The sequence below is a fragment of the Passer domesticus genome, chromosome 3 (genome assembly GCF_036417665.1).
Source record: "Passer domesticus isolate bPasDom1 chromosome 3, bPasDom1.hap1, whole genome shotgun sequence".
NCBI classification, from domain to species: domain Eukaryota; kingdom Metazoa; phylum Chordata; class Aves; order Passeriformes; family Passeridae; genus Passer; species Passer domesticus.
Window position 1 is genome coordinate 48,901,720 of NC_087476.1, and position 22,098 is coordinate 48,923,817.

Below are 22,098 nucleotides of genomic sequence, written 5' to 3' on the forward strand. Positions count from 1 at the left end.
TATGCCTTGTGAAAAACAATGAAAACACCACAAAGCTGGGCAATATTTTTTTCACTAACGTGATGGTGTTTGGGGGTAAGAGGAAGGAAAAAAGCAAGAAACTAATGAATTCTTGAGCAATTTGAAAATAGTAATATTTCAAATTAAAATAGGTCCAAACATACTGTATATTTTAAAATTAAAATGCTGTTGTTTTGATGTAGAGAAACTTTATTTTTTTTAATAGCAACTTAAATGAGGTTGTTCTGTTAGTCTAAAATGAAAAAACGAAATGCAATTCCAATATGAAAGAAAATAATCTGAAGGAGAAAAAAAAGGAGGGAGAAAAGGAATGAACATATTATGCTTCTGTGTCAGATACATAGCAATTGCAAATAATGTATCCCAGTGTAGACCTTTCTCACAGAGGGTTTAAATTCCAACTGATAAGTTTAAACACAATTCAGCTATTGAAGCTTGTAGAGACTAAACAGCCAATTTAAAAGAATGTAAATGTTGCCAAAGGAATGAAAAATGCAACTAATTGAAGTTAATTCTAGGCACGTGCATATGGCAAAGCCTTTGCACTTAGACAGTCAGATGTTCAAAATAGAAACTTGAGTAAGGCCTTGATAGGTATAGATAGCTGGCTTAGATACTGCTAAATTGAGGTAAGATTTGTTCTGGTTTGTCATGTAGCCTGACAGGGTGTTGATTCTTTTACTTTTTTAATTTCAATGTATTATTATTCCTTTAGTGTGCTACAAGTGTAGTGTTATAGCATAGATATACCTGAAGTAAAGAGAACATTAATGAGTTACAATGGTAAAGGCACTGTGCTGAACCAAAGCAAATCACATTCTTGCAGCAGTCAAAAAACTGGCTTCCCTTCTATGTCACAAGGGAAAACAGGAGTGGAAACATTCAGGATTTTATTCTGACAGACCACTGTGCTGCCAGCTCCATAAAGAGTAATGAAAGAGTGTCTTAGTAGCTGGGAGTGAAGTGGAAGTAGTACCACTGCCACTGTTGCTCAGGCCTTCCCCACCACAGTTTTCTCTTCAGTCAGGCATTTAAAGTACTGTGATAGACTCAGGTTGTCTGTTTTGCTTAGACACTGCTATTTTTTAATTTTTTTTTGGTCTCTGTTAACTGAGCAGGATTTGGCAGCCTTGACTAGTAGGATGCCTGAATTACTCATCACTCTGCTGAGCATAAATACAGTGTTGGTGGCAATGGGATGAAACACTCTGAGTAACAGGACTGAATGTAGCTCCTACTCCCTTAGCACATGTGCTTCATTCAGCAGGCACTGCTTCACCACGTAGTGAGGTGTAACATGTGCCAGCTGGGCTTTGCTATAGGATGGAATTAAGTCTGGTTCAATCTGTGTCCAGACACTTTGACCTGGGAGAACACTAAGCTGCCATGTAGAAGAACAAGGCAGTTGATGTCTGTTTAGTCCTACCTGTCTTGCTACTCAATCCAAAAAGCCTTTCCTCTCCTGGGTTCCATATGCTGACTTCTGCAATACATCAGTGCAGTGCTAAGGCCCTCATGCTTGTGCTTAGTGAAAGCAGACTGGCACTGAGAAGGTTTCTCATGACCTCTTCCCAGGTCTTGATTGATGTAGAGCAGACCAAAACAGTAAAATCTTTGAGATGCTTTCCTTTAGAAAAACTGAAGCTGCTCAGGGCTTGTATATGTGGAGGCTGAGAATTTATCTGCTTGGAAGATGAATTTTATTCTGGAATTGAGGAATCTACTTTTGGAATTGCCCATGTAAAACTCTTCCAAAATAGCTTTTATTTGGATAAACCTTTAGGCTGTACAACAAACTGAAAGTGTAAGTGGAACAGAGCAGCTCTTAAAATAGAGCATGAGTTAGCTTATCATCATATCAGTTAATTGCAGCTCAAATGTGAACTTTTTTACGTTTTTAGTCTCTGTGGATCTCCTTACCATGCTGGTGATCCTGCCAGTCAAATGACTGATCAGAATTGTTGCATTATTGGAGCCCTCTAGTGGGGTCATTGGTTTGTTTTCATACAGCTTTAATTTGAAATGCAGTAAATAGTCTTGGTTTGGCTTTTCCCTTTTTTGCATGTCCTGAATGCGTTAAGCAAATTTTCTTTTTAAGTTGTAAAGCATAGCCCCATACTATTAGCAAAAAAAGGTGTTTGACAGATTTTCCCATGCTCATGTGACCTTGCTTTGCTGTGCTTAAATACAGTATTTTATTTTTCACCTCAGAAGTACAGGGATGCCACACCAATAGCTTGTATTATAGACCCCTGGACTTCAGATTCCTTGCTGTGAAGAACCCCACTGTGGGAGTACAGACAGCACCATCTGTGAACTGTTGTGTTGTAATTAGTTTTGCCATTGTCATTTTCTTTCAGGCTACCTTCAGGAAGCATACTTGTGGACCAAGCAAGTGTTGGCAATCATGGAGAAGTCAGTAGTCCTGCTGCAGGAGGTCACAGATGGCTCCCTCTATGAAGGGGTGGCTTATGGCAGCTACACAACCAGATCACTGTTTCAGTACATGTTTCTTGTCCAAAGGCATTTTGACATCAATCACTTCAGCCACCCCTGGCTCAAGCAGCACTTTGCATTTATGTACAGGACTGTCCTGCCAGGTAGGTCCTTTGGGTGAATGAAGATGAATATCTTTATTTTTGAAGCAGCAATACATTTCATACTTCAAATAGGCCATTCTAAAATAGCACTCTTCTTGGATTTTTTTCAAAGTAACCATTTCCTTGGATTTTACCTTCAACAGTTATCAAAACAGTAACACCCTTGTTTATTACTGCTCATTAGTGAGGGACACTTTCCACTAGCACAGGTTGCTCAAAGCCCCATCCAACCTATCCTTGGACACTGCCAGGAGTGGAGCACCGACAGCTTCACAACCTGTTCACATGCCTCACTATCCCCACAGGAGAGAACCTCTTCCTCATACCTGAACCAGCTCTACCCTCTTTCAGTTTAAAGCCGTTACCCCTTGTGTTGCTTATTTGCAGGACACATCATTAGGAACTTACATTGCTCAAATTCCAGGTAAAAAAAAACTTAGATAACTCTCTTGGAACCCCAGATCTACCCATGTATTTAAGGGGGGCTGAATGAAGCTTTGGTATGCCAGCACAGGCACATAAGGAATTGTGCTGTCTCCGTGTGAGACCTCAGGCATCCTTTGGGAAGAGGTTCCTGAGACCAAAATGAACTCACACCGATGGTTGAACGTGAAGCTGATTATTTTGCTCTTTGGAGGCACCTCAGGTTTATTCCTTTGCAGAGTATAGATTCACCTAAAAACATGAAAGCTGTAAAGGGAAAGTAACCTTTGCCAGACTTGAGTGAGGAGTGGAAGTGGATTGAATCTTACATTTTGTGTAGTCCTTTGGCTGTCCATAGCCCAAAGCCAAAGAAGAAAGGTGAATATTCAAGTTAGCTGCAGCAGAAGGAAACCACTCCTGTGTAACCTATTTACGGCTCATTTACAAGCAGGTCTATAAACATTATAAACATCTGAAAAGGCTGCTTGTGTTTGCACCGCTTGGCTTCACCGGCATGCTCTTCAAAAGCATCTTTGTGTGCTTATTTGTTCTTTCTCCTTCTCACTTTTCCCCTAGGGTTCCAGAGAACTGTAGCCATCGCAGATTCCAACTATAACTGGTTCTACGGGCCGGAGAGCCAGCTGGTGTTTCTCGACAAGTTTGTCATGCGCAACGGCAGCGGGAACTGGTTGGCAGAGCAGATCAGAAGGAACCGGGTGGTGGAGGGCCCGGGCACACCATCCAAAGGGCAGAGGTGGTGCACTCTCCACACTGAATTTCTCTGGTATGAAAGGGAATGAGTGGGCTCAAAAGGAACCTGGCAGCTGTTTGCTGTTAGGGATAATTCGTTATCTTTAGATGTGCACCGTAGAGGCCAGGCTCAGGCTGTGCATGTGCCACCCACATCATGAGGCACAGAAGAACTTCTTCATTTAGCACAGGTTGTCACAGGGAGCACCCTGGCCTTGTCCTACTTCTGTTTTTATGGTTTCTTTCCACTCTCTATTACTTTCATAAAATACAGGCCATTCCAAAGGAACTGAAAATTTGCCTGTATGTAGTCTTTCTTTAATTTGGTATATTCTAATGGGGTTTAATCCTGTTGTGTTCTTTTATGATTAATTAGGTGAATATTTAAAGCATAGTTTTCATTCAAAAATTCTGTAAAATAGTATAAATTTTCTTTTAAAAGCTAAATAATCCAAGCAGTAAGGCTACTGTTAACAGGATTTGCACACTAATTAGCAAGTTATGCTTGGGGAAAATGCCATGCTAGATGGATATTTTCCCATGTAATTTACAGTTATGCTAACTTCTCTCTCAATCTTCTTAAAGTAAGAAATTAAAAGACTCAAGAAGCTTTAGATCCACATATGAATTTCCTTAGTTTGTGGAGGTAACAAGTATATCTTCAAGGTGGCTCTGTCTCTCTTGCAAGGAAAATCTTATTCAATGTCTGTTGGTTTGCATTTACAATGTGCACATTACAGTCCATCTTTGCTGGGCTCCAAGCAGCCTTCATCTTGTTACCTGCAAAATACAGGATCTTTCCTCTACAAACTCATCCCATCACTGTTTTCTCCTGTGTATCCATGGAAATTCTGGGAAACTCCTGGTTATTTGTAAGAATAAATCTGATTCTGGAACCATCTAACAGAAATGTTAGTGGGCTTAATATGGTTTTGTTTATTTTGGTTGCTTAAAAACAATGAAAGAAAGTTAAGTTTTGGGTTGGATTTTTGTTGTTTTAGCTCCCATAGATAATATTGTAGTAATTTTAACCTTTTCTGGAACGAAGGCTCCTTTTTTAACAGATTGTCTTATGTCTTACAATTCATACAAGAAAAACCATGAAAATTTTTCTTCAGCCTAGTTTGGAAAAAAGAAACTAACATACATTAACTGATACAAATAATAAACATTTATCCTTCAGAATGCCTTTTCATTAATTTTCAATGTATTGCCTATTCTGTTTGAAGATTACAGACTTCTGTAATCATAATTTTGGGGAAACAGATGCTACTCTTCCTTAAGTAGTCAGTAGATAGGCACAAATGCTGATGTCTAGGCAGTGGCTGGTCTAATCTGCGTTTTTTAAAGATCTATGTTACAGTCAGTAGTTTTATGACTATCTAGGACAAAACACGACTAGTTTGAAATTAGTGGTACTCTAAATTTCGAACTGCAGAAAGACTGCTTGTTTAAATGCAGAGCAGATGCTTTCAGCTATTGTTCTGTAAAAAGTGCACAACAATTTTGTATAGGGATTAGTATGATGAATAATTACAACTATATGATTAGGAAGCATAACTGTGGGCTTTATATTGTTGGCTTGCTCTTTGATGTAAATAGGGAATGGGTTTTTGAGTTTTATACAAATGCTGATAGTGGAATCAGTCAAGTGATTTTTAACCCCATGTTTCCCTTTTTTTTTGCAGGTATGATGCAAGTTTGCGCTCCGTACCTCCACCAGACTATGGGGTTCCTAAGCTGCATTATTTTGAAGACTGGGGAGTGGTGACTTACGGAAGTGCTTTGCCAGCTGAAATCAACAGGCCTTTCCTTTCCTTCAAGTCAGGAAAGCTGGGAGGACGTGCAATATATGATATCGTTCATAAGAACAAGTACAAAGAGTGGATCAAGGGGTGGAGGAACTTTAATGCTGGCCACGAACACCCAGACCAGAACTCCTTCACTTTCGCTCCCAATGGCGTTCCTTTCATAACAGAAGCTCTGTATGGGCCAAAATATACTTTTTTTAATAATGTGTTGATGTTTTCCCCTGCTGTGTCTAAGAGCTGCTTCTCCCCATGGGAAGGGCAAATTACAGAAGACTGTTCCTCAAAGTGGCTTAAATATAAACATGATTTGGCTGGCGACTGTCAGGGACGAGTGGTTGCTGCCACGGAGAGAAGCGGGGTGGTTTTTATCAGGGGAGAAGGAGTGGGTGCATACAATCCTAAACTGAAGCTGAGAAAATTGCAACGAAACCTTATACTTCTCCATCCCCAGCTTCTCTTGCTAGTGGACCAAATCCACCTAGAAGATGACAGCCCTCTGGAGGCAGCAACCAGTTTCTTCCACAATGTGGATGTGCCTTTTGAAGAAACAGTTGTTGATGATGTCCATGGGGCCTTCATTAGGCACCGTGATGGGATATATAAAATGTACTGGATGGATGACACTGGCCACAGTGAGAAAGCCACCATTGCCTCAAGGATGTATCCCCGGGGCTACCCCTACAATGGAACAAACTACGTGAATGTAACGACCCTGCTGCGGCACCCCGTCACGAGGGCCATCTACCTTTTCATTGGGCCCTCTGTGGACGTGCAGAGCTTCACCGTGCGTGGAGATTCCCCGCAGCTGGATGTTTTTGTCACCACTGGTGAGCACGCCTATGCCGTGTACCTGTGGCCTGTTGAGGATGGCTCCCGCTCTGCCTTTGCACAGGTTATTGCAGACCGCCAGAAAATTGTCTTTGACCGAGCCTCTGCCATTAGGAGCTCCACAGTGCCAGAAGTGAAGGACTACGTAGGGATCGTGGAGAGGAACCTGCAACATTTTAAGCCTGTTTTCCAGCAGCTTGAGAAGCAGATCCTGTCTCGTGTACGCAACACGGCCAGCTTTAGGAAGACTGCTGAGCGCCTGCTGAGGTTTTCAGATAAGAGACAGACAGAGGAGGCCATTGACAGGATATTTGCAATCTCACAGAGGCAGCAGCAGCAGCAGCATGGCAGAGCAAAGAAAAACAGAAAGGTAGCCAAAGGCTACAAATTTGTTGATGCCGTTCCTGACATTTTTGCACAGATTGAGGTAAATGAAAGAAAAGTGCGACAAAAGGCACAGACTCAAGCACAAAAAGAGTTGCCTGTAGACGAAGATGAGGAAATGAAAGATCTCCTGGACTTTGCAGATATCACTTATGTGAAACACAAAACTGGAGTGTCAATCAAAGGCCGATCAGGGCTGGCACAGATGGTGGCGACTGCTCGAAGTGCCCCATCAATATCAGCTTCTTATACTCGCCTCTTTCTAATTCTCAACATTGCTATTTTTTTTGTCATGCTAGCAATGCAGCTCACGTATTTCCAGAAGGCCAAGAGATTGCATGGCCAAAGATGTCTGTATGCAATACTTTTAGTAGACAGCTGTATATTATTGTGGCTGTATTCTTCCTGTTCTCAGTCACAATGTTAGCAGAAGACCTCTACTAGTTGACCAGTTTATGGTCATATATGTCTATGCAAAAACATTAACCCTAATAGGGCCAAAGTTTATATCTTCTCTTTTTTTCTTCTTTATTTTTTTTTTTAAACATTCCAAAAACATCTCGGGAAGGATTGTTTTCAGACCAGAAGGGATTAAAGAATAGGGCAAGCAATTAATATCTCAGAAAAATCAGTACTTAATAAGTACTCCTCCTTTTTGTTTTGAGTTGGGCCTCATGTCTGAGGGAATGTTATGCTTTGTTCATCAGAGTTCAGTAATGTAAAGTTGTAATTAATTTTTTGGTGAGAAGAGTCCTCATGATAGGTTTGTTTCTAAGGGCTTTTTTTATACAGAATTTGATTTGCATGTAGTGAGTTTTCATTTCAGGCTGCTAGGGGTGTCTCTGGACATTCTCCTAAGACAAGGACATTCAAACATACGCATACAAGGCAGATCTTAGCAGCAGACTTCATTTCTCTCTGCCAAACCAAAGAATGGCTCAATAGGGACACCCCTGTATCATTATTGCAGACCCTTACATTGTCCTGTCTTTTCCATCCTTTACAATCTGGCACAGTGGGGAAATGACAATCATGTCAGTGCTTGCCAAGTGAGGCACATCACTAGTAGGTAGTAGTAGAAGGCAAATATGGGTTTAACCCAAAGTAGAACAGAATGCAATTCTCAGGAAAATAAAACCATTTATATTTTAGCCAAGTGTAGGCTGTAGAATGCTGAATTCTGTAGGGTCTGTTCTCCATTTTACAAGGCAGGGTTTCAAGAAAGTTTTCTATAGTTTGAAGCACGTCTTAGTAGGGAAATAATGTCCTAGATCACTGCTCTTCCATATTTAATTTTAAAAATACAAAGAACCAAAGCAATCCTGTGGTAACCTCAGCAACTGACAGTACGGAAAAGTATGTATTAAGAAACTATTTAATGTCTTTTTTCTTTTCAAATGGCTAGAAAGAGGACAGTTAACATTTTGTGAACAGCCTGTTCTCTATAAAGCAGCAGCAAGGGTTCTGCAAGCTCTTGGTGGCCCCAGGTCAATTATTTGGGGATTAGTGGTAAATGGAATCATGTGGTTTATGACAAAAATAAGTTTGACATCTCCACATATATTCCCCTCTGTTCATTAAACTAATTTCAAAAGCTCATAGCTATTTGAGAGGAATTGGGGGCATACCTGTATGTCTTTACAGAAAAACAATTCTTCAGTACATTTGCTAAATAAAAGCATTATAATTATCTTTATGGAAAAGTTGTTTTTCTTTTATTTAAATATTTTTCCTGATAATTACAGTAATTATGTTCATGAGTGCTTGGTTCAAGCCACAAACCTTTCATTCCTCATCTTTACACCATTTAGATGTATGTTATCTACATTATTCCTGTTAAGCTTTCTGCAAGTCTGTGTTTTGAAATGCGATGAGCTTTCCTTGTCTAAACATCTTCAGTGAATAGGTCAGAATATTTTCACTAGGCTCCAGCTCCTGAATCAGTTCAGAGCACTTTATTCACATAAAGAAGCCCTACTGCAGTCTCTAATGCCTGGCTTTATTCAATGAAATTGGCTACATTTTATCTGAGCAAAGATTTAGGTACCCAATTAATTTCTGATCCATGCAGAGTCTCTGGATTGTGAGAGTCTTCAGACAGCAACTCGGCGCACTGAAGACCTTGGAACATCTTCAAGACATACTTTCCCCTTTTTCCTAATTGCAAAGGACGTGTGAGGTGGATAATTGTCTATTTCAACTCACTCACTTTGTTTCTTAAGGCAAAGGGAGCTGGGCCTGGGGAGTATCACCCATACAGCTCCAGGTTGGTAGTGGTGCCTGCTGAAGGCAACTAAACTGTGACAGGCTGTGAATAACTGGAAATCTCTTTATTTCTGCCTTTGCACTGTGATGACATAAACACATGCAAAAATAGCTGTTGGCTTATGTTCAATTTTACAGACACTGTTAGTTTTCCAATATTAGGTGATACTATTATTTGTCATGAAACACCAAAAAAATCAAGATTTTATTTAATGTCTATGCACATTTCCCCTGTGTCAATTTGCTACGGCTTTGAACAACCAGAAAGCCACCCTGTAGTCTAGAAGACTAGGAACTCTCTGCTGTGTAGTGTGGCTCTAAGTTCTAGCATGGGATTTGTGTAGCTGTCAAATGAAACTGCAGAGATTAGCAATTAAGGTATGGTTTGTACGTTAGCTCTCATTTATGCTACACTTCTCTGCACTGTTCCAGCAGTGCCAAGGGAAAGAGGTGGCTGCAAGAGCTGCCCATGCTCACAGCCAGGTCTTAAAACAGCTTTTAAAGCAGACCAGTATTCAAATGAACTGTGTGTGTGCTGTCATACTGTAAAGGAAATGAAATGCAGCAGCCTGATCCTCCTCAGTGAGAGATCAGACCCATTTCAGCATAAAGTGTGCATCCAGGAGTTTTGCAGCCTGTGCTTGGTTTGCATCTGTTACGGATTTATGTGTATATGACTGCCATTACTTGCTGCTCTGAACACCACTTGCACAGATGTGACTTTGATTCAGATTGGGCAACTAACGAAGCAAATTAAGCCTTAATTGTGCTGACTGTCTTTTAGATATGAAAAGAATCCTTAGTTATTCTTTTCCAGGCCAGAGCCTTTAAAAAGGCCCTCTCTAGTGGTTCTGTTTCCACTCTTTTTTTCCATTCTTGTCTCTTACATTCCTTGCCAAGGACTGTAACTCATTTTGATTTTAAACAAATGGAAGAACAGATTGTTCTATGCCATCAATAATGTGGCATGGGCAGTCAGGTGTTAGCTAGAAGTGTCTTCTGTGTTGCAGAAAAGAAACAGTTCAAGGCCTCAGGTGGCAGGACCCAGAAAAATCCAAGCTGCCCTTCTTTCACTAGTAAGTGCAGTGAGGAAGAACAGGTAAATGGGATCAGCCCTACAGCCCTACTGGCTTGTGGGAGGGCTGGAGAAAGAGGGTGTTCCTCCACACTTGCTTATGCAGGAGGGAATGCTCTCCTCACCATTGCATCCTTTGTCTGAGCTGCAGAACACAGGCCTAGGTGGGCTCTGTGTCGATGGTAGAAGCATTTAGCACTGGGTTCGTCTAGTCCGGGTATACTAAAGAGCTTCTGAAATGCCACTGTATGGCACCCACCAGCAAAGTTATTTTGTGCTCCTTGTTTTAAATGGAGTAAGAAAACGTAGGTGTTTCTGGCACATGCCTCTGCTCCCAATCTTATTCTGCTTCTTCTTCATTTCTGAAAATGTTCATTTTCTGCATCTCTGGCCCCAAGAAAAAGTGGCTATCCAAGAACTCAATGTATGTTGATGGGTTCCTGTGTTTATCTGAGACCCTGCTGACTTCACTCAATTTCTCTTCAATAGCTGCTCTTCAATCATGTGTGCTTCATTTCAGGACTGCAGTTAATTTAGTCTAAAGTTAATTCACTGTATTCTGAACAAAGTGAATCACAATTCAGCCCACAGGTAGTGGTGTATGTGTTTGAGGTTGGAAGTGGAATCTGGTTCTTAGATTCTTTAAGTGATTTTTTTGTGTCCAGCCAAAAAATGTCTATCTATGTTATATACATCATTGTGACTCAAGGAAGCAAAGGGGAAAGAGCGCATTACTTCATTTCTTAAAACTTGTAAGATGAAAGCTTATTCTGAAGAATTATGTGTCTGAAATTCTGTTGGTTTATGTATTTTCCACTGATGAAAAGCGTTTTCTTAGTGTTTGAAACCATATAGAATTCGGAAAATAGCTGTATTTCTGCACTGGGACATTACATTTTCACATTTACTTGGTCTTCAAAAGGCTCAGTTGGGATCATAAATACTTTTGTCTAACTTCAATCCCTTTGCTCTGGCTAGTCTGTTAAAATCAGTAGAGTAACTTCAGGCTGGTAAGTCAGACTGAGCTAATGAAGCCAAGATGTCACTTTCTGTCCTCTCTTGGCAGCTGACTCCAGCAGCTCTCTGCAGCAGAAGGCCTATGCAATCCAGTGCTGGATATGTCTGTACTCTCATCAGAATAGAGACTGTTTTCCAAATGAGTTCAACCTTGAAACAATGTCAAAGCACTTCAAATAAGAGCCCTGGACCCTCTCAAGTGAGAAACAAAACTATTCCATGCTTCAGATAGGCAGGAGACTGGACCAAACTACATAATATATGAGTGCATTCCTTCAGTGAAATGCATGCATAGCATTTTCCCCAGATGCTACCTTTCCTGCCAGGTTCTTCAGGCTGATAAAGCATTCATAATGTTTATTATGATTTTCCAGAAATTTAGGACACAGAGAAGAATTGCTAGCTGGAATGAATTATTGTATAAGACATTTGTGACTTTTTCCCCCTTTGACTTGTGTTCAAAACCATCAATGATTTTACTGGTTTCCTAACTGACCCTGGGACAATCAAGAGGAAAACTGTCCCACTCCAACCCCCAGGACTCTGTTACTGTGAATAATCCATAACAAATATGTATGAGTTTATGACTGTCCCCAAAATGCTGACATACATTTTTTCACCAAACATTCCATACTCACTCTAGCTTTGTACCTACCTCCAGTTGGAAGGCATTCTTCAAGGAAGTGGAACGCTGCTAAAATCACGAGTATAAAACCTCTGCTTTCCCACTTTGTTAATGTAACATAGGAAGCAACGAATGCCAGGAAAGTTGGGCACATTAGAATGTACTACAGGAAATGCTAGTGAAGAAAACTTGAGGAGGATTGGGGCGTGGAAATTTTACTACACTGCCATGCTGCTGTGAGAGTAAGCTAGGTGAATTTGCCCTGTGGCAAGAGGGACTAGGTGATCAGCATATGCATTTCTTTCTATCCCTAAAGAACAGGACTAACCTTGGGAGGAGGAGTTGAACTCTTTGGGACATGCTAAGGAAGGCCAAGTTTCTCCATGACCAAGAAAGATGCTACACCATTTATAGTTGACCTTTCCTATTAATTGTGATCTAGAACTTTATTCACTTCTCTCATGCTTGTCCTTTTTTTATATGACATAACACTTACTTTGATCAAGTAAATCCTATTCTTTCACTTACTATGTTTGTCATGGAGTTTCCTCTGGTGGACCCAACTGCAGGCTGGTAGCAATGGGGAAATGGGCAGAGGACCAGAGTCCCTGGAAGGCAATTGAAGAACCCCACCTTAATGGAAGCTAGAGGAATAGAAGATGATCAATAATGCTATAAAATATAGCTGCAAATGCCAGGCAAACAAAATGACAATGATGATGGAGTATTTGAACATTACAGAATAAATGAGGGCAGACTGAGAGACTTGGAAAGTTACTGCTAACATAAAATATAGACAACTGGGAATGTTTTCTCCTTATGTCTCATATATCATTCTTTCCTTTTGAATCATATCTTCCCATTAAAAAAATGGAAAGTGCACACACAAGAGCAGCTGAGTGTAATAGAGTTCAGCCTTTAATACAAGCCAGTCATGGTTACCAGAGAGCCTGACACAGCTTGTACAGTAGTGGTGAGCTGAAATAGCTTGGGTATTCTGTAGCTAAGGATTGGATTGATTAGAAAAAATATATGAGCAAGGGATGTTGAGGATCAGAAGCCAGAATCCTTTCATTTCTTTGACAGCTTTGAAAAGGATAGGGTCTCAATTCTTGGGCTGCATTACTGTTAGAAAAGATTCTATGAGCAACAAAATTTTAGCAGCAAAGGAACCTGAAATGGGAAACTGGAGACAGCAGATTACTACCGTGAACTAAAGAACTAGTTAATTTGTTCAAGTTTGAAAAGAGAAAGAAGGATTAATTGAATGGAAAAATACAGAGCATGTTTTGTAGCACATGATCGGCCACCATTAAGATACACATACGCACACACAGAGTAGAATAGATCAAATCTTAGGACAAGGGGGAATGTCCTTAAGATGAAAGAAGGCAGATTTAGATTAGATATCAGAAAGAAATTCTTTACTGTGGGGGTGGTGAGGCTCTGGGTCAGGTAATCCAGAGAGGTCTGCCCCATCCCTGGAAGTCTTCAAGACCAGACTGGATGGGTCCCTGAGTGAGAGGTCTAGTGGAAGATTCCCAGCACACGGCAGGAGGGTTGGAACCAGGTGATATTTCAAGTCCCTTCCAACTGAGACCATTCAATGATTCTGTGACTCTGTGAATGCTCAGCTATGCAGCAATTCCAAGGCAGCAAGGTGTGATGGTATAACCTGAAGAAAGCAATGACACACAGAATACAAAACATCTATAATAAGACGCAGAAATATTTTAGGTTTAATGCACTTAAATTTCCAAAGTAATTTTATGGTGTTTCATTTTCTATAGTAATGAAAAAGACTGAACTTTTCTGTCCTAGAACTGACTAGTTAACTACCCAGGGTTATTTGCCTGATTAGTCTTAACTATAATCTGCCTCAACAAGGTGACTTAATTTCATCATAAAACATGAAAACTTCTACCTTTCTAATCCTATACTTCTATCATATATTTTCATATAAATTCAGCAAATATTTGTCACTTAATCTGCAGACAGCATTAAAGAATCATACAGATTTGTTCCTGGCTAATATAGACAGCAGATTGAACAGTAAAACCCTCATGCAGCTGGCTGCTGTGGGACATTTGGACAGGGTCACAGGAACTTCCCCATACAGAAATAAGACATGTAGTGAACCCACAATGTTAAAAGAGCAGCAGTAAATAATGACAAGGGACAATTAGTGCCATGGCTTATGTGACTTTTGTGACTCTGTACCAGACCTTACCCATCAGAGCCTCCTTCAGAGCCATGCTTGGTTTTCCAGACCTGTTCCCTTCCTGCCTGCTAAAATCCATTTTCAGCCAAAAACTGCTAATAAATGTAATGCCTTAAAATAGCAGTATAATGTACACAAATGCTTGTAGGCTGTGCAGGCCCAGGCACAGTGCTACTTCTCAGGCTGCTGTTCTACTAAGTATTAGTACTATTAATGATTTATGTGGTGCCACTGAGCTGTGTGACACTTCCTAAACTTGTAAGAAGGCTGGTTTAACCATAAAGTCAGAATAACTTCCACAGTTTCACAAAGTGAGGCAATGGGCCTCTGGGGGAGGTCAGTCCACCTGGAGGGTAGGTGCAGAGCTGCTTGTGGACAGGACCTCCAACATTCTAAGCATTAATTTCACCTGGAATGAGACAAAAAGCATTAAAAGAATTTTCCTAGAATAAAAAGACTTATTTTCCATGTGTCTTTCTGAACTGGAGAAATGCAGCTTACATCTCTTTCAGCTGAAGAAGCAAGTCCAGTTTTTATAAACAGAAAACCAGTGCAGAGGTGCTCTTTTCCATTGCAATCACAAATGTACAAAATACTACAGTATTAACATGAAAAGGGAATTGAGCCTTTTAAGACTAATGGAAGGAATTTAGGACAGGACAGGCCTGGGATGTAACAGCTGGAAGGAGCATGACTTGTAGGAAAACAAAACCAAACCAGTCTTTGGATATTCTGAACAAGCAGAAAAAGTTCCAGAAAAAAAAAAATTAAGAAGTAACCTACTGTAAGGATTTACTAACATAACTAAAACAAGATCTGTACAATAGGTACTGGTAAAGCCCTTCAGTGTGTTTACTGATGCTGCATTTATGACCAGTACTATGCATTTTATTGAGCCACAGAATTAGTTCAGACTACAGCTTTTTCCACCTAGAAAATGTTTGAGAATCATTCACCTGCAAATGAAAAGATTCATGTTAAAATGGTAAGGAGAAAATAAAATATTAAACAAGTCCACTTGTTTTCAGCTGCCCTCTTCATTTTAATAAAGAATATTTCAAAGCAGAAAGATGTTTCAAGTAAAAAAAATTAGCATTTTGTTCTAAAAAACTCCATCTTTAAAATTCTCACATTGTTCCCATCCCCCTTGGAAGACATGAAATTTAATGCAAATCAATGTAAAAACAACCATTAAATTGGAATTCTGGGTCCTTTAACAGAAAGCTGTTTTTCTGAATACTTTCCATATAATGCTTTGCAGCTGTTGTGGCCAGACAAGTGTTAATTTAGAGGGCAAGAAAGAGCTGCCCTGGGAGAAGAGAGCTCTGAGTGAACGGGGGTTCTGTGACTCCTGGGCCCCACAGCTCCTCACACCCTTGGGCTGCTCCCCAGCTCCCAGAGCTGCCACCAGCTGGGCTCACCCTGGCCACTCCTGCACCCCACTTGGCGGCCAGCACAGCTGCTCCCCCACTTCCCAACTAGGGTGGTCTCTCTTCCCTCGCCCACCACTCCGTGAATATTTACTGGAAACATGTTTTCTTGGAGGAGGGTTAATCCTTTTTCATGCAGAGCTCCCCTCCCTTTTCGCAAGAAACTGGTTCCTGAAATCGTATTTCATTACGGATAAATAAAACATTGCTAAAATTAGGCTCAGAAAGAGAAGTAGCAGGGTTTCTTGGCTCTATGCTTTTCTCCTGTGTGGTCATAATCTGTTCCAGAGAGCTGCCTCTGGTCCTTTGCCTCCCTTGTTAAACCAGTTCAGTGTAGTTCTTGGAGGCAGCCCATGTCCCTCTCTTTGTCAGGATGTGTCCTTGCAGCAATTTCACATTGCATCTGTTTCTTCTACCATGCTGACAGAGAATCACAGAATCATCAAAAAAGATTGGGCTGGAAGGGTCCTTAAAGATCATCCAATTCTAACCCTCCTGCAATGGGCAGGGACCATTTCCACAAGACTGCTTAAAACCTCATCCAACCTGTCCTGGAACACCTCCATGGATGGGGCATCTGAATTCTAGTTTCACAGCTTTCTAACCTCTAACTGCCTCTAAGTAAAAATCAAGGTAACCATACTGGCCAATAATGCAAAGTTATTATTGATATTTAAAAATTAATCACTGGTTTAAAGAACTGGTGAGATACCTTCTTAGGCTGCCTGATCAGAAAGCAAAATAGTATGTCTAATTCAGTATAGAGGAAATGGTGTTCAAAGTGAAACCAAATCCTACCTTCATATAAACAGTGATAGACTCTGAGCTTGCTGAGGTTATCTCTCAAGGACTGAAGGGCTTCTTATTATAATGCATATCTTGTTAAAGTATCAATTCATGGATGATAAAAAAATTCTAGAAATTATTTCAAGGAAAGAGAAGACAAAGTAGTCAGTAGACAAGTCAGTATTCTCTTTGAAGCAAACTGTGATTCAGTTGCATCTTCGATGCACTGGAAATCTGGTATAATTCTTATTTCCTCTCATGTGGAAAATGATACCTGAATCCTAGAGAACAGTTCAGATGGCAACACGGATAAAGAAAGTATGCAAAGGTATACATCAGATAAGGAATGACTATATTAGGGTTTCCCCAGCCTGGGAAAGCGAGGGTATGGTGAAGGTGTACAAAACCATGAGATGATAGATATGCCAAGGATCCATTCTTTTTTCTCTTTTCGTTCCGATCCTGGCGACATCAAATGTCATTCATTAGAATGAAGGTTAAGCACACTTGCTGTACAATATTTCGGACATCAGAAAGTCTGCATGGGTTAAAACAAAAGGCATTCGATACAAAGGAAATCCCTGAAATCACACAGGGTGCGAGGGCATTGCCAAACTTCCTTTCCCTGTCTCTGTGCTCCCCACTCAGCTCTTGGCTGTACCCGAGATGTGGCCAGACTAATCTTCAGTCTGATAAATTCTTCCTGGTTTTACATCCTTTTTTGATTACTATGTCATTGCATTTCAGGGGGTCCTCCAGGCCAAGGCAAGCATTTCATTTAGCAGCACATTCTCCTCTGCAGCAGCAGCAGCAGCAGCTCAGAACTAAGCACGGTGCATCTGCTGTGAGCCCAGCAGCCACCTGAACCAGTGCTGCCTGCTCTGGAGCCTCTGTGTCAGCCTCTCAGCTGCCCAAAGAGCTGAAATGGGAACTGTGAATTTTCAAATTCCTGACCTCCAAAGTACCTTTTTTTTTTTTAATTGGAGTTTATCAGGCCTTGTCCAGCAAGACCCAAAGCCTCAGCAGTTTAAAGATTAAACAAACAACAATGTCCAGCTGCCCTTCCCCTTGGCAAAGACAAACAAATCCATGATTTAATGTACTCTAAAGTAAAAAAAAAAAAAGTGAGAGTTATATAATTTCCAACATAACTTCTTTAAAAAATAGACAGATTTATTATCTTGAAAAATTGACATGATTATTGTTGAATTTTTTTCCATAAGAGAACAAGCCATATTGTACAGCTAAAAATAAGGCAGGATAAAAATCTGTATATGGTTCTGAGTGGTTTTCTCACATGTTATTCACACTTTGAATCTGGTGCCTCACTGACAAGATGTTTTAAGAAGTTTTAAGCCATTGCTAGTTACAATGCACGTGTGGACAAACACAAACTATTTTTACAGGAACAAATATATACGAAATCGTCTTGCTGTTGATAACTGGAGCGGTTTTCCAGTGTGGTCTCTGCTTGACTGTGAACTGAGTATTATTTCCTCTATGAAGGGCTGCTTCTGTACCTCACTGCATCACCACCAAGAGAAACTGAAAGCTCTGCAAGCCTCTCTAAACTGTGGGAACTGCAGGAGACTTGTCTCTATTTTTTCCTTTTCTGACAGACATTTTGCTCTTCTCAAAGTAAGGAGAGGCAGAAAAATGGATAAGTTACAGAAAGCAGTGGATTTCTACATCCGCCACCAGACCACTCTGAGTTTCAGCATTGTGTCCCTGCTGACAGCTGCCAGTGAGCGCGTCTTCTCATCTGTGGTGTTCAAGTGTCCCTGCAACTCTGAGAACATGTTGTATGGTTATTCCTTCCTCTTGGCACCTGCCTTCGTCCTCTTGCTGCTCGGCTACATGGTGAATACCAGAACATGGCTCCTGCTTACAGGCACGTGCTCTCTGGAGAAGCATCCCCAATGCTTTTCCTGGGAAACCTGGGCCAGCTTCCTCCAGCTGTTGGTGCCGATGACAGCCAAGGCCTCGGTGGCCCCACTCACCTGGATAGCGGTGGCCCTGCTTGGAGCCAACTTCTACGAGTGTGCAGCCAGCGGGAGCAACATGACAGCACAGCTCTTCTGTAAAAATAAAGGAAATTACAGCCAAGAGCAGCTGTACAAAATGCCCTGTGATGAGGAGTTATCAGCAGAGATGTCAAGTGAATGCCTCAGCTTTCATGCACAGTCACAGGTAAAGCCTTGCTGCTCTTCTCACACTATGGGCTTCAGCCCTGGCTTTTCAATACATAGAGGTGCCTTCTGGGGACTGTAAATAGTCCTTCTTTCTTATGTTATATAATATCAGGTACCAAAAGCACACAGCTAGCCAATATTCATTGGCCAAAAACAGCAACAGAAAAGCAATAGGAGTATTTTTACAATACTTTCTGGTTTTGCACGTTTGCATGGTAATGGTTTTACACTGTCATTTACAAAACCTCATGAACAGGAAACCAGCCTAGAGAACATGACTCTCCACAGTAAGTTTTCTTCTCAATTAACTTAGACATGGTGTGAGTTCTTCTCCTTCTCCACTTTTATGTCTCAGAATACCTCAAACTTCTGCAGATAGGCATTAGTTGAGGGGAAGCTGAGATCACTGACAGAGGGAAAGCTGATGTCTCCTTGCAATGGTTGCAAGGAGACATTAGGAAAGAAAAACAAATAAGAACAGCTTGTTTGACTATAAATCTCAATGTTTTAACCTCTTAATAATTTCACACTTATATTCTAGAAGAAAAGTTAAAATATATATCTCCCTTGATAAAGTTTCTTGTGCTGAAAGTAAATTGCATGATCAAAACAGTAACATTTATGGATTGCCTTTTGTTTGGTTCATTGGCAGCACTGCAGTTTTGTTTCTACATTTGTGTGGATTTTGCCTTAACTCCGGTAGGAAAATCACGTTTTGCAACTATTTCTCAGGAAAACATTGAGTTGGTTAAGACAGTAAGGGTAAGAAGGGAGCAAAACCAAGGAAGCCTGACTGTTACTGACATTGCAGTGGAATCTAAAAGAAACATCCAGTCAAACAAAAATAGGAAAAGTGTGAGTGCATTTTTATTACTGACCACTAGTTTTATTATCCAATCTACTTTCAACAAGATTAAGAACCAAAAAGCAAACAAATATCTTTTTGTTTAGTACTCAATACTTTTTCATTTGAAGGAAAAGTCATCCTGAGGTAAAAGAGCATGTTGCTCTTTTAGGCTTTACAGAAGCCTAGAGCTTCTGTCTAAGTACGCCTGGATAGAGGAGACACCTGCAATTACTAGGACACTTGGTTTTGATGGAACCTCTGAGACTTGTCTAAGGGTGTTAAAATCAGGTATAAAACAAGAATGAATTCCCATATGCAATAGCCAAATCTGTGTCCTGCCTACAAGACATACAGGACACAACCTTTCCTCTGTGTTGTGCAAAAACCAGCTGTTTTTGCAGACTCAGACATCAGGGAGAGTAACAACATTCCATGAGAACATAGCCAGCAGGAGCTCTGATTTGCAGCACAAAGCACACAGAGTGATTCTCTGTACCATAAATGTGACCACAACTGCAGAAACTGATGGTGGGTATCTTGCCTTAAAACATAACAAAGCTGGATATAACTGAGTAAATAACTTCTGACCATCTTCTCTTTTTTTGGTATTCATCCTTAATCTGACAAGATCAGCTAAGGGGTGCAGAAGGTCTCTATGTCTGTCTGAATTGCATGCGTGGGATCCCCTACTTTGCCAGCAAGCAGTTACATGCACTCCAGGGTGCCTATGCTTACAGTTTTCTTATTTTTTCAGTGTATGTTCTATACTCCCACATATGACCATGCAAAACCACCATTAACCTATATATCTCTTTTTTCAAGCTGATAGGATGGTTCCTGATAGGCAGCATCATTACTGTGGCACTGATTTCAACATGTGTCACCTACTGCTGCTCCCCGGTCAGCTATCTTCAGTTCAACTTCTGGAAAATTTACTCAAGAATAGAACATGAACTCTTTGAGACCAAAGCCAAAGAGCATGCAACCAAGCTAGCAGAAAGAAATACAAATTGCTTTTTTGAAGCCACTGACCCAGCACCATTTCATACTCCCAGGAATGAAGACTGGCAGAAGGTTTCAATCTTGTATACCTTTAATTCACAAGAGCAGTATTACAGCATCTTACACAAGTATGTGAATACCAACAGAGGCAAGAGCACAAAATTCAGGGAAGAAGGTCAGCATCTCACTGTTTTAGAATTTGTGGATGAAGACCAGGCAAGCGTTTCAGGGTTGTAATGAAACAAATCCTTTGCAATGCTGGCAGCCTTTTTAGCCCTGCTGACATGAAAAGAGTCTTTTTCTCTGGTCTTACTGAAATCTATGCAAACTGAAAGTGAAAGCTGATAGCTGTAATCCTCAGTAGTTTTGCTTTCAAAAACATTTTCATCCTTTTGCTTAAGTACATTTAAAAGGGAGTTTTCTTATGTTGTTGTCCATTAAGAAGAGTTGTATGTAAAATAATCAGCATCCACAAAGATGTCAGCACATATTATGTCAAATAATTATCAATACTTTAAAAGCACTTGGCAGGTGGAGTAATAATACCAAACCTTGTAGTGTAAGAGACGAAGACAGGAATGGAAGATTTGATCAGAAATTCAGCTTAGTTTATTAGCTCTCTCTTTAAAATGAAGCTTTCAGTGAAGCTTAGAGCAAGCTATAGATTAAAAAGTTTATTTTGTGTTGAGGGATTAGGCTTATGCATAGCATGGCGGTGTAGGTGAAGCTTATATAATAACAAGCATTAAAAGCACATTCATACATTTAAGGACATTAAACATCTGCAATCCATATTAGCAAGTAGTAATATTCTTATCAAAGAACATCTTATTATAAGAAATAAAGATACAAGTTTTGAATGAAGAATAATAAAGTCCACTTTTCTTCTGAAAAGCTGTCGTTTAAGGGAGCATTTTAGATCTGTAAGTCAGATTTTTGGTCTAGGCCATCCATTTACTTCTCCCAGAAATTCTCTCTTTTTACCCAATAAATTCAGAAGTTATTCAGACAGACAGACAGACAGACAGGAATCCCAAGAAGATATTTGTTACCTTCATTCTGAAAGGAAGGAAGAAGGGGAGAGCCTATTTTATCTAGCTGAATGTAACAAGTTTGAGGCTTCTTTCTCACTATAAACTAAAAATACAACACATGAAGACAAAACCAAATTTAATTCTGCATGTAGAAAAGAATTTATAAAAAATATTCATCACAGTCTCTTAATTGTTCAGTGCTCTTTTCCTTCTGAGAAACTGGATGATTATGGAGTAACAGTGCAGGCTGGGGGCTGACCTCTTAGAGAGCATCTCTGTCGAGAAGGACCTGTGTGTCTGGGTGGATGGCAAGCTGACTATGAGCCAGCAGTGCTCTGGTAGCCAGGAGGGTCACTGGTGACCTGTGGTGCACCGGGAAGAGTGTGGCCAGCAGGTCAAGGGAGGTGCTCCTCCTCCTCTACTCTGCCCTGGTGAGGTCACATCTCAAGGGCTGTGTCCAGCTCTGGGCTCCTCACTCCAAGAAAGACAAGGAGCTACTGGAGAGGACCCAGCAGAAGGACCACAAGGTGATTTGGGTCTGGAGCATCTCTCTTATGAGGGGACACTGCAGGAGCTGGGCCTGTTTAGTCCAGAAAAGAGAGGATTGAGAGAGGATCTCATTAACACCTCTCAAACGTGGTTGCAAGAGGAGGGTGCCAGACTCTTTCCAGTTGTGCCCAGCAACAGGAGGAGCAATGGGCACAATCTAAACCACAAGTTTCACCTCAACATAAGAAGAACTTTACATTGAGGGAGGCAGAGCATTGACACAGGCTGCCCAGGGAGG

The 22,098-nt window shown here is 40.7% G+C and overlaps 2 protein-coding genes across 8 annotated transcripts in view; both read left to right on the forward strand.

The window, feature by feature from the left end:
• The window catches only part of DSE (dermatan sulfate epimerase), a 34,255-nt gene extending 25,768 nt beyond the window's left edge, over positions 1-8,487 (forward strand). For 3 of the 6 annotated variants that reach the window (XM_064412983.1, XM_064412986.1, XM_064412985.1), the window contains 3 exons: positions 2,382-2,621; positions 3,621-3,828; positions 5,483-8,486. In XM_064412983.1, coding sequence (XP_064269053.1) covers positions 2,382-2,621; positions 3,621-3,828; positions 5,483-7,244 — 2,210 coding nt within the window. In that variant the 3' untranslated portion in view covers positions 7,245-8,486. Of the gene's footprint in view, positions 1-2,381; positions 2,622-3,620; positions 3,829-5,482 lie in introns of all 6 variants that reach the window. The other 3 variants (XM_064412984.1, XM_064412988.1, XM_064412987.1) reach the window with 3 other exon arrangements.
• A 4,077-nt stretch (positions 8,488-12,564) lies between these two features.
• Positions 12,565-21,647, forward strand: LOC135296541 (calcium homeostasis modulator protein 6-like). 2 transcript variants are annotated; one of them, XM_064412991.1, is made up of 3 exons: positions 12,565-13,369; positions 17,643-18,426; positions 20,098-21,647. In XM_064412991.1, exons 2-3 carry the CDS (start codon positions 17,737-17,739, stop codon positions 20,512-20,514), a joined length of 1,107 nt encoding a protein of 368 aa, XP_064269061.1. In that variant the 5' UTR covers positions 12,565-13,369; positions 17,643-17,736; the 3' UTR covers positions 20,515-21,647. The 2 variants fall into 2 exon arrangements, with proteins under 2 accessions (XP_064269061.1, XP_064269060.1); XM_064412990.1 differs by lacking the exon at positions 12,565-13,369 and having other exon boundaries at positions 17,284-18,426.
• Positions 21,648-22,098: the final 451 nt, after the last annotated feature.

What these genes read in the sequence shown, in the direction of transcription:
- LOC135296541 (XM_064412990.1), top strand. Translation starts at nt 17,608, where the DNA reads ATGCACGTGTGGACAAACACAAACTATTTTTACAGGAACAAATATATA. An exon ending in GCTTTCATGCACAGTCACAG is followed by an intron (nt 18,427 to 20,097) that starts GTAAAGCCTTGC and finishes TCTTTTTTCAAG; the next exon opens with CTGATAGGATGGTTCCTGAT.